This window comes from Guillardia theta, assembly GCF_000315625.1.
Source record: "Guillardia theta CCMP2712 unplaced genomic scaffold GUITHscaffold_62, whole genome shotgun sequence".
Lineage (NCBI taxonomy): Eukaryota > Cryptophyceae > Pyrenomonadales > Geminigeraceae > Guillardia > Guillardia theta.
In genome coordinates this window covers 1-14,201 of record NW_005434612.1, presented here as the reverse complement: position 1 = coordinate 14,201, position 14,201 = coordinate 1, and the positions used below count along the sequence as shown (strand labels likewise).

General features: G+C 54.0%; 4 protein-coding genes across 4 annotated transcripts; 2 read left to right on the top strand and 2 right to left on the bottom strand.

Annotated features, from left to right (window-relative positions):
* Positions 1 to 453: 453 nt before the first annotated feature.
* GUITHDRAFT_142207 (hypothetical protein) lies at positions 454 to 3,211 on the bottom strand (the record flags this gene model as incomplete). Its single annotated transcript, XM_005827954.1, has 12 exons — positions 454 to 602; positions 759 to 867; positions 1,096 to 1,200; positions 1,311 to 1,509; positions 1,566 to 1,614; positions 1,803 to 1,858; positions 1,917 to 1,998; positions 2,223 to 2,710; positions 2,767 to 2,834; positions 2,937 to 2,994; positions 3,051 to 3,142; positions 3,188 to 3,211. The coding sequence occupies 12 exons, from the start codon at positions 3,209 to 3,211 to the stop codon at positions 454 to 456; spliced, it is 1,479 nt and encodes a 492-aa protein (XP_005828011.1).
* A 1,469-nt stretch (positions 3,212 to 4,680) lies between these two features.
* On the top strand, positions 4,681 to 5,806 carry GUITHDRAFT_142206 (hypothetical protein; the record flags this gene model as incomplete). The annotated part of the gene is made up of 6 exons (XM_005827953.1): positions 4,681 to 4,727; positions 5,160 to 5,238; positions 5,289 to 5,335; positions 5,382 to 5,496; positions 5,552 to 5,607; positions 5,683 to 5,806. 6 exons carry the CDS (start codon positions 4,681 to 4,683, stop codon positions 5,804 to 5,806), a joined length of 468 nt encoding a protein of 155 aa, XP_005828010.1.
* A 111-nt stretch (positions 5,807 to 5,917) lies between these two features.
* Positions 5,918 to 6,773, bottom strand: GUITHDRAFT_112767 (hypothetical protein; the record flags this gene model as incomplete). Its single annotated transcript, XM_005827952.1, has 4 exons — positions 5,918 to 5,948; positions 5,998 to 6,054; positions 6,102 to 6,166; positions 6,222 to 6,773. 4 exons carry the CDS (start codon positions 6,771 to 6,773, stop codon positions 5,918 to 5,920), a joined length of 705 nt encoding a protein of 234 aa, XP_005828009.1.
* A 3,966-nt stretch (positions 6,774 to 10,739) lies between these two features.
* On the top strand, positions 10,740 to 13,795 carry GUITHDRAFT_75022 (hypothetical protein; the record flags this gene model as incomplete). Its single annotated transcript, XM_005827951.1, has 4 exons — positions 10,740 to 11,525; positions 11,559 to 11,798; positions 11,850 to 12,362; positions 12,416 to 13,795. 4 exons carry the CDS (start codon positions 10,740 to 10,742, stop codon positions 13,793 to 13,795), a joined length of 2,919 nt encoding a protein of 972 aa, XP_005828008.1.
* Positions 13,796 to 14,201: the final 406 nt, after the last annotated feature.

Below are 14,201 nucleotides of genomic sequence, written 5' to 3'. Positions count from 1 at the left end.
GACGCCACGACAAAAGTGAGAGGTCAAGGGAGAAACTTTTGGGGGAGCGCCAGACAAAAGTGAACAAATGACTCGAGATTGAAGGAAAAACGATCAGAAAGGGAGATACAGGAAGGGTAACGAGGAGGAGGAGGAGGAGGATGGGGAGGAGGAGGAGGAGAGTACCTCAAAACTCGGACATAGAGTCTGCTCTGTCACCTAGGGGGATTAATCTTGAGACTGCCCTGTCACGTTCCCAAGTAAGGCCTTCCTCTTTCCTCTCTGCTCCTGACTATCTGCTCCTGCTCCTGCTCCTGCTCCTGCTCCTGACTAGCTGCTCCTGCTCCTGCTCCTGCTCCTGCTCCTGCTCCTGCTCCTGCTCCTGCTCCTGCTCCTGCTCATCATCGATAGTGTTCTGCTCCTGCTCTTCCTGCTCCTCCATGGCATGCTTCTCCTGCTCCTGCTCCCTCCTCTTCACCGCTGGAAGCCTTGAGACGAGATGAGGTTGCAGCGATCGATATCGAGGATGGTCCACATGACGCTTGCCCGCTCTCGCAGCTCGAGTTTGTCATGTCCTCCTCCTCCCTCCGGCATCGCCTGCCGAATCACCTGCACGGAATATCCTAGGATACCGATCAGCTCACCTCGTCCCCTCTTACCCTCCTCTGCTGTGCTGTGCTATGCTCTTCCGTTTCTGTCCTCTCCCTCTCCCTGTCTTGTCCTCTTCCCACCTCTCCCCTCCTCTCCTCTCCCTTTTTCTCATCTCAGCTGGGCTCTACCTGGAACTTTTGACCCGCTCGCTCTCGCAGCAGCTGAGATCATCGAGAGCGTCACGACTGAGCCTTCGACTCCTCCAAGCAGGCCAGCCACTCCCTCCAGGTCCATCCCCTACCGCAGACATCAGAGCTTCCTCCTCCCTCCTCCCTCCCTCCCTGTCTCCTCCCTCCTCCCTCCTCCCTCCTCCCTCCCTCCTCCCTTCTCCCTCCTTCTCCTCCTCCATTGTTATCCCTTGCTCCTCAAATTTGTCTTCTGCAAGCTCCTTCTGACGAATCCCCATTCGTTTCCCCTCCCTCTCCTCCTTTCAGCTCTTTTGCCTTCTCCTCCTCCCGTCTTCACCATGATCGGCTTTCCGTCCACAGCGACGAGCTCGTCTCCTCTTGCGATGCTCCCCTGCTTGCTTGCTGCGTGTCCTCTCACGAGGTCCTTCACGGTGAACGTCCCCTTGTCATCCTGTCAGTTCTCCTCCAAACTCTCCCCCTCCGTCTTCTTCCCTTCCCCCTCCCCTTGCTCTCTCCATCCTCCCTTGTCTTCATTCCCCAGGATCAGTCAACCTTGTTGTCCCAGTCCAGCAGCATCCCGACTCCTCCTCGTCGAGTTGGCTCGGCGGCGGGAGGAGCTCCAAGCGCTGCTGGGACACGGAGAGGGGAGGGAGCAGGGGGTTGAAGGAAACGAAAAGCAGGAGGAGGAGCTGGGCTGGGAGCTGGGAGTTGGCCGCAAAGTTCAGCCAGGTGAGCTTCGGGTACGCCGAACCTGGAAGGGAAAGGAGGGGGCGTTGAGGAGGAAGCGAGTGCGATGAAGGGAATCACCTGACGTAGGTGCTGGGCGATTCTGACCTCTTCAACCCCAGCACGCCCCCTGCCGTGGCTGTGTCAGCCAGAAACGCTTCTAGCTCTTGCAACCTTCCCCTCCTCGTCTCCTCTCTCCTGCTCTGCTTCCTCCTCTATCTCCTCCCCCCCTCTCGCTTTCTTCCCCTTGGCCTCTCCCTTCTTCTTTCCGGTCTTCCTCTTTCTTCTTCCCCTCCTCCTCCCCTCCCTTCTTGTTACCTGCATGCTCTCTTGCAAGACTATTCGAGGCCGCATTGACTATCCTACGTTCTCGCCTGAAGTAGCACAGGGAGTCAAGCATCCCAACCTTCCTCCTCCTCCCTCTCTTCTCACCTGATCTTGTCCAGCTGGAAGTTGAAGGACGCGCAGGCAGAATCAGGAGAGGATATCATTGCGCTCCTCTCTCCAGCGCGAACTAGCAAAGGAGAGTGAGTAAGAGAGGGCGAGACGCCGGGAAGACTTGCAAGGAGGTGAGGGCAAGAGGTGGAGAGGAGGTGAGAAGAGAGGGGAGGGGGATGAAGAGGGGAGGGATGGGAGAGAGGAAAGAGGAAGAGGAAGGAGGAGCGAGGAGGAGAGAGACAAGACGAGGGGCATGGAGAGGAGGAGGATGCGAAAGCATCAGTCTTGCTATTCTCTTACGCTGCAGAGGGGTCCAGCCCCCTCTCCTTCTGTCTCCTCCTCTTCCCTTGTACGTCAAGTCTCGCAGTGGAGTCATTGCGCTGCTAGCGTACACGTGCGCCATGGTCGGCCGGGCGCCATGGGGGGAGTTAGGAGCGGAGCTGACCCTGACCTTCTCCTCCTCCCTCTTCCTCTCCCGCGGTTCACCGGAAGCCTCTGGTCTCTTGAACCGATCAGGAGCATGTTCAGTAGTTTTCTGTTCGCCCGTGTGCCTCCTTCTCCTCCTCTGCGAAGAGAGCTCAATTTCCTTCACGAGCTGAGCATGGAACTGGTCCTCCTCCGCCTCCTCCGCCTCCTCTTCCTCTTCCTCCTCCTTGATAGACCCTGAAAGCTCGACAGAGAGAGGACGGGAGGAGGAGTCCGAGGCTCTCCTGACGAACAGGTTGTTGTCGTAATTGGCGAGAGAAATCCCGAGGAGAGACAAAAGAGTCTCGTCCTTCTCCACCGCCCTGCCAAGGTTCATGCTCACACCCTCCCATCATCTCCTCCTCGCACAGCAACTGACCTGATGAAATGTTCATAATCGATCAGACCATCTCTATCCGCGTCCATCTCCTCGAACACGAATTGCACCTTTCCATCAGCAGAATCACTTACATTCTCTTCTCCTCCTCCTCCTCCCTCCTCTTCGCCTCTTCACCCTTCCCTCCCTCTCCTCCTCGCCTCAACAACTACCTTCCCCGCCTCCGCTACATGACCATGAAAGCATCTCTGCATCAGGTCCTCGACCCCACTGGTATGAACGTGGCGAAGATCAGCGCTTGCAGTATCACAAGAGTCTGAGCCCACCTGATGAATTCGTCCTGACTGAGCTGTCCGTTGCCTTTGCCATCCAGGTTGGACCAGATTTGACGGAGTTTCCACTTCTGATCTGCCTGCATCTGCGCATGGCATGTAACAACCACAGGCCTTGACACCGTAGTCACCTCCTCTTGCTCCCTCACATTCATTTGCTCATTATTCCATCCCGTATATTTTTCAATCACACCCGCACTGCCCCTTCGTTCCCCTCCTCTCCCTAACCGTTCCCTCTTACGACGTTCTGCTCCGAACAGTATGTTCACAGTCTTTCTTTCTAGTTGCTGTCCCTGCCTTTACCCCCTTTCCTCTCCAACCTTCCAGCACTCTCTCTCCCCCTCCCAGTGGCTATCAGGCTGTCTATACTCCCCCATTGAGTCATCTCAACGGCTCAGTTTCTGTCCATCTACCCCTGTCTGCCCTTTTATCCCTCTCCCCCTTCCTCTCCCTCTCCCTCCGTCTCTCCCTCTTCCTCTTCCTCTTCCTCTTCCTCTTCCTCTTCCTCTCCCTCTCCCTCTCCCTCTGTCTCTCTCTCTCTCTCTCCCTCTGCCTCTGCCTCTGCCTCTGCCTCTCCCGTACATCTACCCCTGTCTGCCCTTTTATTTTTCTCCCTCTCCCTCTCCCTCCTCCCTCTCCCTCTCCCTCTCGTCTCTCCCACGGTTCTCCCTCTCCCCTCACCCTCCCCCTCTCCCAGGGTCTCTCTCTTCCTCTTCCTCTCCCAGGGTCTCTCTCTTCATCTTCCTCTCCCAGGGTCTCTCTCTTCCTCTTCCTCTCCCTCTGTCTCTCCCTCTCCCCCCTCCCTCCTAACTAACTTTGGCATTATCAGTGCATCAAACTTGACTCCCACTCTCTATGACCCCGTCAACCCACCTTCTATCGCCACCCCCTCTTTACCCCGGGAAGTTTTTTTTTTGGCTGAGTCAAGTGGCCCGGGGCCGGGCGGGCCCGCCACTCTAACCCCCACTCAAGTTCTAACTTCGTTACTCAACTGACTCAGCCAGTGAAGGTATCAGTTAAGTTTGGGGGACAGCAGTTGGCAGGAATAGGTTTGGTTCTCGCTGTCTTTTCTCTTCTCGCCGTTTGGCCAGTGACGTTCGGACGGAGGCTTTGACTCGTTACATTGAACAGTGGACTCAGTCCGACTCGAGTTCGGAACTCCAACGAGTCGGATGCGCCGGCGGCGCCGCAACTTCGGAACGCCAGCAGGCCGCCGGGCGACCCGACCCGGCGGACCGGCGCCGGGGCGGCCGCCGCCGCCCGGCATGGCCAGTGATGAAATTAAAACAACGCGGGGCAGCGCCGTGCCACGTTCGAGTCTTTTTCGCTTGTTTGCAGGCTGACGTTTACAGGTACCCCACAAATTGGCTAAATATTTGAAAAAGTTTATCTATATCTGAAAATTTAGATGAATAATTTCAAATGGAATACAGAATTTGATGTGCTTTGGAGGTCGTGCTAGGGAAGGGGATCACGGGGGTAGTCATTTGCCATAGGTGGGTACATCAACAATTATTAGGATGACAGGGGTAGATACACAGTCAAATTGTGGGGTCCATTTATGAAGTAAGTGGGGTGGGGTGATATAGTACGACAGGGTAGGGTAGTTTGATACAAGGTGAACATGCGGGGACTGCTCTTGATCGCGATGTTGGCAATTTCGATGTCCAGGTAAGAGAAGAGGAGGAATAGTGAGGAGGAGAGCAGAAGAAAAGAAAGGAGGAGAGAGAAACAACAAAAAGAGAAGAGAAAAAGGACAGCAAAGAGGAGATAGTGATAGATAGGACGTTTGAGAGTTTGAGGTGAGAAGAAAAAGGGTGAGTTGACCTTCCTGGTTTCTTTATTGATTCATTAATGCTGCAACTCTGGTGTATTTCCACCACATGTCCTGTTGATTGATAGATTTGTTTGATTGATAGTTCTGTTTGCAGCGCGCCGGCTCATTATTCCCAACAACCAACAGTATGCTGTCTTGTTTAGAATCAACGAGTGCATGATGATCGTTCCAATAGTTGGGCGGCGTGTTGAGACTGAGGGGAGGGAAGATTCATCCAAGCTTGTATCCATGGCTTTTGACGTCAAAGGTTTCTCATCTTGCGTCAGTCACGTTGTGCTGACAAAGATCAAGACACCTGACTATTATGGCGATCTTGGTGTTGGATCGAATGCAAGCATGGAAGAGGTGATTTTGGACATTCTGCTGGTCATCTTGTTCTTATCACAGGTATACAGATCAGGGAAGCGTACAAGGCGCTCGTGCTCGCGTATCATCCAGACCGGTGGTCTTCCATGGTTTGGTTGCAGTCAAGAGTGACGGCCATACAGATCAGCAAGAGTGAGCAGCTCACAAGAGAGTGAGGGAGAATGCAACGAGAACGTGTCCAACGAGGAGTCAAAGTTTAAGGCTGAGAGGTTCATCGAAGTTCGGGAGGCCTGGGAGGTCAGTTGTTGATCGTCATGCAACATGCCGTGGCGTTGCTCACACTGATGACAAGGTCCTCGGGGATGAAGACGCCAGACGAGCGTACGACTTGTTCATGAGTGATAACTGGTGAGTTTGTTGTGTCCATCGTTCGAGTATACAACATCGTCCCATCGATGTCACAGTGGCTGATGAAGGCTGTAGGGAAATGAAGACCCCCATTACACCCTGCAAGGAGTCTCAGAGTCCCGTTATGCCTGTGGCAATCGAGACTCCCTCTACTTCACAGTTTTCCTTTGGGAAGAAGAATCGAGTCGGATTCTTCTGATCTACTTTCCCGCTGTTCCCGTTTTCTGCTGTCTGTAACATGATTGTGTATATGTGAATAATCCTATAAAGTTGACAATGCAAAGAAATCACACAGAAAATTGCCGAATTCCTAAACCTGGCCGATGCCGAGTTCAGACATTCTGAACGCTTAGTTAGTGTAACATCACATCCAACAAGTAAAGTACTCACATGTACTCGAAAAGCTCGTCATCAAGATTTCGTCTGCGCCGCATTAGTTTGATACACCTGCTGAAGGGTTAGATAAGGCTTCTTTGCATTGACATCTCTGTTACGTTCGGAAGCAATGCATTGACCTTGAGGCCCGACTGCTGTCATTATCCACTGCACTCGTCCCGCTCTGCATGATTGCATTTGAGAAAAATCGCAAATCGAGGTGAGAAACAATCACATACTGTGTCGCCATCAAAAAAGAACTTGCGATTCACTTCGTTCAAGACTTGTTTATCAGATAGCTTTTGATTTGCCTGCTGCATTTTGCTTGAGCTCAGATACTTGTAATACTGTTGCTCTGCCAAGTCCTCAACAGTCAGAACCCTGTTGGTGGGTGTGAGGTACAGCTGATCGCTATCATGATCGAGATCGTGAAATATTGCTGCTGCATGCTGGGATCCTGCCATATATGAAGTTTCGGCTGGAGGCATCTTGCTCTGTAGAGTGGTCGCCTGGGATGTTCTGCTGTCTGTCCGACAATCCATGTCTGAGTTGCAGCCATGCTCAATCTCACTGGGCTTGCAGGGAGGAGATTTCTTCTTTTGCTCCCTCGTCCCTCCTCCACGTGAGGGATCTTTTTTCTTCCTCTTCTCATGCCAGTCAGGGATGGGCATGTGTCTCCCTTGATCGTCTATTGTCCAGCCTATGCTCATCTCTCTCTCTTGTTCATCAGCTCCGTTCCTGATCTTCTCCGCTTGATCCAACTTGTGAATAAAACTCTCAGCTGACCTCATCCGAAGTTGAGAGCATTTGTTCAGCCTCGGCGAGGATCGTTGGTTCCGGACTTGTTCGGATGTCAACCTATCATTGCGAAGATTCTCTTTGTCAAGGTTGAAGTGAGATTTTGTGGAGGCAGTGATGGGAGAGAGGGCACACCCTGCAAACAACTTCTCGTCTCTCAGCAGTTGTCGAGCTAGTTCTTTACGCTTCCTTCGTTTCTCCTCTTCTATTTTCTTCTCTAGTCTTGCGTCATGTGAGGTAGCTACACTCTCATTATCCTTGCTCTGCGAGGCTTCGATGGATGTGCCTTCAAGTTCGCCTTTCAGTCTCTCTGCATCCATGGCGACTGCTACTATCAAGTGACCCCCGATGACCCCTGCCCTTTCCTCCCACTGCTAGCAGAAAATGGCGCGCTCCGAGCAGGCCGCAGGTTTCCGAGAGTCCGCCTCAGCGTCTCCTGGCACCGTGAGACTCCGGGCGGCCCTACGCGGGCCGGCGTCCGAGGCTGGCACTGTCAGATCACAGACTGATCGCCGGGAGGGCCCGTCCGTTCGGACGGTTCCGATCAGTGCGGCCCGGCGGACACCGTGCGGCAGTGAGCGCGACGTGGGCCGCGGGCCCGGGGCCCGGCGGGGACGGTTTGACTCGTTGAATCCAGTTTGTACGGGCCGGGCCGAGTCCCGGCCCGGTTATTGGCAGGCCAATTTAAGCGGGGGCCTCAGGCTGCACTGCGCAACTCAGTTAGCGTTGAACGGCCCGGGTTCAAGTCGACGGTCCGACTCAGGTGAGTCCGGGTGCCGCGGCTCGCCGCCGGCCGCCCGGCCGGCGGGCCGGGGCCGCGGGCTCACACCGTGCTGCCGCAGGCTGACTCGGTCATTATGGACTCGACACGCTCGTAGTACAGTGATCTTTAACTTAACTTCAAGTGAGTAAAAGGCGAGATGGACCTACCGTACCGGGCGGACTCGTTGCATTACCGGGAGTCACTGTCAGTTGGCATGGCCCGGTACTATCACGACGGTCTGACCTACTTGTGAGTCGGACTCCGCCCCGTCTCAGTCCGGTCCGACCGGGTCACCGGACGGTCACGGGGGTATCCCATGTGACTCGTATCTCTGAGTCGCTGTGATTGCTGCTGACCGTCGGTCAAGATAAGATCTTTCGCCTTGTTTTTGTTTTTGTTTGTTTTTAGGACTTCTTTGCTATATTTATCATCTTTTCTTCCTCAAAGAATATTGGCATGGGACAAATGTTTCCATTTTTAGGCCTTCTGGTACCCAAAAAAATTATAGCTTCCTGATCTTGAGTTTGCTAAACTACAGCAATACGGCGATAGGGGTCGTGACTGGAAAAGTGTGGGTGGGGTAGCACGTCAAAGAACGTGGCCAGGTGCCGTTGGTGGTTGAACAAGAGGGGGACAGGGGTGGGTCATATATCCAGCAGGGTACTATTTTGAGAAGGTGGTGGGGTACCTTGAAAGGTCCTCTTGGAAGACGCTCGAGGGGCGTGTGATTGTGGCGCTTTTCGCTCACATATAGATAAGGTAGCTGTGGGTCGATGGGAGCGAGGGCGGGCGGCCGCAGTATCTGGTGAAGAAAACGAGGGGGTACTTACAGAACATATCCAGATAGGGGTGGGTCGTACATTGAAAAGGGAATTGGGTTGGGTGGTCTCACTCAGTGCGGAGGCGTAGGGCCCAGTGAGTTGTGTAGTGGGTGGGTGGCGTCGGACCTTTTGCAGCAGACACAGGTGGGTTGTATTTGGTAGGGTGGGTGTGGATACAGACGGGGAGACCTCAGTACAGTACGGCATCCGAGCCAGCGGAAATCGTCGAGGGATGTGGGCGACAGGGGGTAGTCAAACCACCGCTACTGGGACCCCTGATTCTACTAGTTGGTGGGGTACAATCACCCCACCCTATGGAAGACTCCAGAAATCGTTGTTCTCCTGGGGTGATGATGGTCATTTTCCATTTCTGAAAGGCATGCATGGCTAGGGTATAGAATAGTCAAATAAGGGGTGGGGGTACTCATAAGTACCCATTAAACCGGGGACGTGAGAAGTGTATGCCTCCACTAAAAAAGCAGTTTCACTGGAGGGTCATCCTTTGTTCATTTTTGATATACTACCCCTTATTATGACTTGTCAAAATGGGGTAGTACACGACTTTTGTATTGGATTATTGCCCAATCAGCAAATGTATCATTGTGAGTCCGTGGAAAGGTACCAGGGGCGGGGGAGCTTTGGGGACAAGGACGGGAGATAAGAAAGATTGGGTAAAAAAGGGGGGTAATCGAACCCCATGGAGAATTGCACCCCTGTCTACTTATGGCCTTCTAATCACTAATTCATGTAGGGTACTTTTTGAACAGCCACAAGATGAGGGTCCGGGGAACACATGAAAGGGGGTGGGGTAGTATAGTTGGGGGTGCGAGGACGGCTTGAGGGGATGTACACATCAATAGTAGGGGTGGAATGAATTGGGATAGTATGATTTGAGGAATCACTGCAGGAATTGGGGGGGTAGTAGGGGGAATACGAGAGGGAAGTGCTCGTGCAGGGAGAAGCTAGGGGGTGGGGTGGCTGAGCATAAGCTTTTAGTGGGGTAGGGTAGTGACCCCCTTTCAAGGTAACGTGACACATGTCAGGTCCCCCTCAAAGCATGACCCCACACTCAGTACCCCATAATTTCATATGTTTTTCCATGGTGACAGGGGTAGTGGACAGTCGCACAATGCAAAACTTCGTGATGGGCCAGACAAGTATACAAATTCTTGTATAAATTTCATATATGAAAGAAAAATATTGAACTTACATAAGAAAATATCACTATAATTTTCATGAACAAAGGGCTATTTGACAGGACAAACTTCCGCAACACCCCCATTCGGAAATGTATGACCGATTTCTCCCTGTTGGTAGCTTCCTGCTCAAGAGGCGGATCGGTCATTCGGTGGGTCGGGCTGAACTTGTCGGGGGGTAGTCTTGATGGGTGAGGTGACAGGGGTGGGGTTGCTCTGGTTTGCTGATAGGTAGATAGGGGTATGCTGATGTATGGGGTGGTAGGCCAAGGAAGTGCAATAGATAGGCTCGCCCCGACTGGGTAGGGTGATACAGTCACGGGTGCATTCAACATGAAAAATAGGGGTGTAGTCGGGAGGAGCAACCAGGGGGTCCACTGATGGAGTAGGTGGGGGTGAAAAAGCGGAGGGAAAGAGGGGGTAGGGTGAAATCAGGGGCACGCGCAAGCATGGGGGTGGTACAGGAGATAGGGGTGCAAAACTGGTAAGAAGGGGGTGAGGGGGTGGAGAGGGAAAGGGAATAGATTATCGTCCTGCTCGCAGCCGCCGAAGCAGAGCCATCGTCCCATCCCTCTTCCGTTCCCTTCTCAGCCTTCCGCTCCACCTCCTCCTATTCTCTGCTTCTCCTTTCCTTCACTGTCACCCCTTTCCCCTCGTCCCTAGCTTTCTTCTCCTTCTGATTGACCTTCGTGTCGCCCACCTCCTCCCGGAGTTCGGTTCGAAAGTTGTCCAGCCTTGCTTCAGTTCTGAGCAAGCGGTTTGGGACCCTCTGGTTGACCTTCGTGCGCTTTGCTGCTCGAAGGCCTATTTTCATTTCACCGTTGTCTTCTTCCTTTTTCCTCGGGTCTCCTAGACCTAACAGCGGCCTGATCCTGTTTTGCCGCCCAATCGAGCCCAGGTGAAGTTGGACTAAACCAACAAACTTTCGTGAAAAGTTTCAAAATGCCATTCATCAACAGTGGTAGTGATTTCAAGGAAGAGGAACCAGGCATCCTTCAACTTGCCAGGAAATCTCTGGAGTTTTCTCGTCGCTCCATCGAACCAGGAAGGAGGTCCCGAGGTTCTCGCCCTTCTACCGACCGGCCCAAGGACGTGGAGCTCGGAGGTATTGAACATGAGCATGATGAGGAAAGGGCCCAGCATGCCAAGAGAGTGTCCATGGACATTCAGCGCATTTCTATGGAGGTGCAGCGGAAACGATCCAAGGATGCAGCTCGCGAAGCTGCCAAGGAGGAAACTAAGGAAGAGGAGGAGGAAGGAGAGAAAGTTGACTTCACCCCCGCTCCCAAGGATGGCTTGACTACCCATGAAGCTGAAGAACTGCTCAAGAAGTGGGGCAAGAACGAACTCACTGAGAAGACAACTCCCAAGTGGTTGATTCTGCTCAGGCTGTTGTCTGGTCCCATGCCTATCATGCTCTGGATCGCCGCATTGGTCGAGCTCATCATTGGGAACTATCCTGATATGGCGATCCTCCTCTTCATCCAGTTTACCAACGCTGGCATCTCCTTCTACGAGACCACCAAGGCTGGTGACGCTGTCAAGGTCCTCAAGGACTCGTTGAAGCCTGTTGCAACTGCTAAACGAGATGGTAAGTGGCAAGACATCGATGCAACCCTCCTCGTCCCCGGCGACCTCGTTCTTCTCGCTGCTGGCTCTGCCGTTCCCGCCGATTGCTATGTGAACGAAGGAGTTATCGAGGTTGATCAGTCTGCGATGACTGGAGAGTCTCTCCCTGTGAAGTTCCGTCGTGGAGAGGTTTGCAAGCTCGGCTCCAACGTTGTGAGAGGAGAAGTTGAGGGCACCGTGGAGTCGACGGGTCAGAACACTTTCTTCGGCAAGACTGCTCAGATGCTTCAGTCTGTTGGCAACGAGTCTGGAAGCCTTCAGATCCTGCTCATGAGGATCATGTTGATTCTTGTGGTGCTCTCCCTGACGCTCTGTATCATTGCCTTCATCTACCTTGTTGTGGAAGGAAAGAAGAAGAATGCTGCCAAGATTCCGCAACACCAAATCTCTCAGGGCGAGATTGTTCGTCAATCGCTGAGCTTTGCCGTGGTGGTTCTGGTTGCTTCCATCCCCCTGGCGATTGAGATCGTGACCACCACCACTCTCGCTCTTGGCTCGAGGCAGTTGTCGGCTCGCGGTGCCATCGTGACTCGTCTTGGATCGATCGAGGAGATGGCGGGCATGGACATGCTCTGCTCGGACAAGACCGGAACGCTGACGCTGAACAAGGTGAGCTTTGTGCGAGGTTGCGAGTGCGAGTGGCTGACGGTGCTATGGTAGATGGTGATCCAAGAGGACTGTCCGACGTACAGCCCCGGGGAGACGTACGAGACGGTGCTATTCCAGGCGGCGCTTGCGGCGAAGTGGAAGGAGCCTCCTCGCGATGCGCTGGACACGATGGTACTGAAGACGTCAGGGCAGGATCTGTCCAAGTGCGACGCCTACACCCAGCTGGAGTTCACTCCCTTCGATCCGCGAACGAAGAGGACTGAGGGGAAGCTTCAAGGCCCTGACGGAAAGATCTTTCGGGTGACTAAGGGAGCCCCGCACGTGATCCTCAACATGTGCCACAACAAGGATGAGATCAAGCCTCTTGTAGACGCCAAGGTGCACGAGCTCGGAACCCGAGGCATCCGATCCCTGGCGTTGGCGAGGATGGACGACGAGGATGGGAAGTGGAGGATGCTTGGGATCTTGACCTTCCTGGATCCCCCTCGCCCCGACACTAAGCACACCATCGAGATGTGCAACAAGTACGGAGTGTACGTGAAGATGATCACTGGAGATCACCTGGTGAGAGCGAGGAGGAGGAAGGATCAGGGGGGGATGGTGACATGTGTGTACAGGTGATCGCGAAGGAGACTGCACGCGTGCTCGGAATGGGCTCGTCAATCTTTGGAGCTGATGGTCTTCCAGTGCTCGGAGAGGGAGGGTCAGTACCCGACGATCTTGTTGAGCAGTACGGCACCAAGATCTGTCCCGCGGACGGCTTTGCCTCAGTGTTTCCGGAGCACAAGTACCTCATCGTGGAGACTCTGAGGAAGGCTGGCTTCAGGGTCGGGATGACGGGAGACGGAGTGAACGACGCGCCAGCCTTGAAGCGCGCGGACGTTGGGATTGCTGTGCAGGGCGCTACAGATGCGGCAAGAGCAGCGGCAGACATTGTGCTGACGGGAGAGGGACTGAGCGTGGTCGTGGACGGCATTATCGTCAGCCGAGAGATCTTTGGAAGGTTGAAGAATTTCCTTCTTTACCGTATCGCGGCCACCCTTCAGCTCCTCATCTTCTTCTTCATCGCTGTCTTCTCCTTCCCTCCCTACAAGTACTACAAGGCCAGCGGCTTCCCCGGTACTGGAAACTACTCCAACGTTTACATGGGCGTTCCTCGACAGACTGGATATTGCCCGAGGGGATATGCTGGGCCCGCAGACAGCTTCTTGCAGTCTAAAGGCATCACCTTGAACGCAACCTACTTCGACCACCCAGAGATGTTCGACACTGGTTGCTCCATCGTCCTCCCTATCTGCAGCGGGTCAGGCAGCACCCAGACGTGCGTCGAGTGGCCGGAGTTCTTCAAGCTTCCTGTTCTCCTTCTCATGCTCATCACCCTGCTCAACGATGGTTCCCTCATCTCCATCGGCTACGACAAGGTCAGCCCCTCCACCACCCCCGAGCAGTGGAACCTTACCAGACTCTTCGTCGTCTCGGGCCTCCTTGCTCTCATTGCGACGGCCTCGTCGCTCCTCCTCCTCTGGGCGGCGCTTGACTCCAACAACCCCACCGGAGCCTTCGCTGGTCTCGGCATCCCTCCCATGGAGTACGGCAAGATCATCACCATGCTCTACCTCAACGTGGCGCTCGCGGACTTCTTGACGCTCTTCTCCTGCCGCGCCCTCGACTCTCCCTTCTGGACCGTGGAGCCCGGCAAGCCCATGCTCTTCGCCATCTTTTGCTCCCTCGTCATCTCCACCTTCCTCGCCTCCTTCTGGCCCGAGAGCGAGTTGGACGGGCTGCCAGTGAAGGGGCTGGCGCTGGGAACGTACAAGACGATGCCGCTGTGGGTGTGGATCTACTCCATTATCTGGTGGTTCATTCAGGACTGCATCAAGATCGTGGTGGTGAGGACGATGAACAAGTACAACTGGTTCCCCGATGTGAAGCCGGACATGGAGGAGTGGAAGAGAAAGGGAGGCATCGAGGACGAGAACAATAACTACAAGGTGTGAGTGGGTTGAGAAAAGAGATGAGATGCAAAGCAGCTCTCAGGGTGTTAGACGTTTATTAATTAAAGAATAGTCTTTTCAACTCGTGTCATTCCGAACAAATTTGATACTTGAGCATCACCTGCATTGTTGTCACTCACGTTTCTGCCTCTTCCTGCTCTGTTGTTTCCCCTTTCTCCTCCTCTCCTCTCCTCTCCTCTCCTCTCCTCTCCTCTCCTCTCCTCTCCTCTCCTCTCCTCTCCTCTCCTCTTATTCGCCTCGGTGGTCTGACCTTGACCGTCCTCAAGAACTTGGCTGTATATGTCGACAACGTTCGCGGCAAGAGGAGCTCGTGCGATCTCCTGCTCCAGGTCAGCAGCTAGAGAACAGCTGGGGAAACCGACCTGCCACAGGAAGAGGAAGCGAGCGA